The sequence below is a fragment of the Monoraphidium neglectum genome (assembly GCF_000611645.1).
Source record: "Monoraphidium neglectum strain SAG 48.87 unplaced genomic scaffold scaffold01623, whole genome shotgun sequence".
In the NCBI taxonomy this organism is placed as follows: domain Eukaryota; kingdom Viridiplantae; phylum Chlorophyta; class Chlorophyceae; order Sphaeropleales; family Selenastraceae; genus Monoraphidium; species Monoraphidium neglectum.
The window spans coordinates 12,582-13,315 of NW_014012005.1; the positions used below are offsets into that span (position 1 = coordinate 12,582).

General features: G+C 75.3%; 1 protein-coding gene across 1 annotated transcript in view; it reads right to left on the bottom strand.

Annotated features, from left to right (window-relative positions):
* MNEG_8506 (hypothetical protein) overlaps positions 1 to 679 on the bottom strand; it is a gene marked incomplete at both ends in the record, with an annotated part of 6,844 nt that extends 6,165 nt beyond the window's left edge. Inside the window, one exon of the mRNA XM_014043022.1 lies at positions 35 to 679. Coding sequence (XP_013898476.1) covers positions 35 to 679 — 645 coding nt within the window. The remainder of the gene's footprint in view (positions 1 to 34) is intronic.
* Between the last annotated feature and the right edge of the window lie 55 nt (positions 680 to 734).

A 734-nucleotide genomic window follows, 5' to 3' on the forward strand; every position in this document is an offset into this window, starting at 1 on the left:
GGCACTCCCACATGAGGATCCCAAACGCGTACACGTCGGCGCCGCGCCCGATCGCCTCCCCCCTCAGGCACTCTGGCGGCAGCCACGACACGACGTGCATCCGCATGCGCCCCGCCAGCTTCCGCAGCGCGAAGCTGCGCTCGGCGGCGACCAGGGTGCACAGGCCGACGTCCTTGAGCTTCGCGGCCGCGCCACCAGGCAGCGCCGACGCCGCCGCCAGCGCCGCCCGCCTCGCCGCGCTCGCCTCCGACGCGCCGGGCGGGGCGGCGCCTGGGTCGGGGCCGGCGCTGGGGTCGGGGCTGGGGGCGGGGCCTGTCTGCTGTGGCTGCTGCTGCTGCTGCTGCTGCTGCTGCTGCTGCTGCTGCTGCTGCGATGGCTCCTTGCCTGTTGCGGCAGACACGCTGCGCGTCAGCAGTACGTTGTCCGCCCGCAACTCCCCGTGCACGATCCCGTTTGAGTGCAGAAAGTGCATCGCCTGAGCCACCTGCAGCAGCACCGCCCGCAGCAGCCCCATGTCCGGCGGCCGCGCGAGCGGCGCCGGCGCCGCGCCTGCCGAGCGCCGATCAGATGACGTCAGCGACAGCGGCGCCAGCGAGGCCGACGCCGCGCTCACGCCGTGGAGGCCCGAGAGGGAAGCTGCACTGCAGCTGCCCGCGCTGGCGCCGAACAAGCTCGACATCGGGCCGCTCAGGAACGCCGCGCCCGCGCCCGCCGGCCACCGCGCGCCCGCGCCC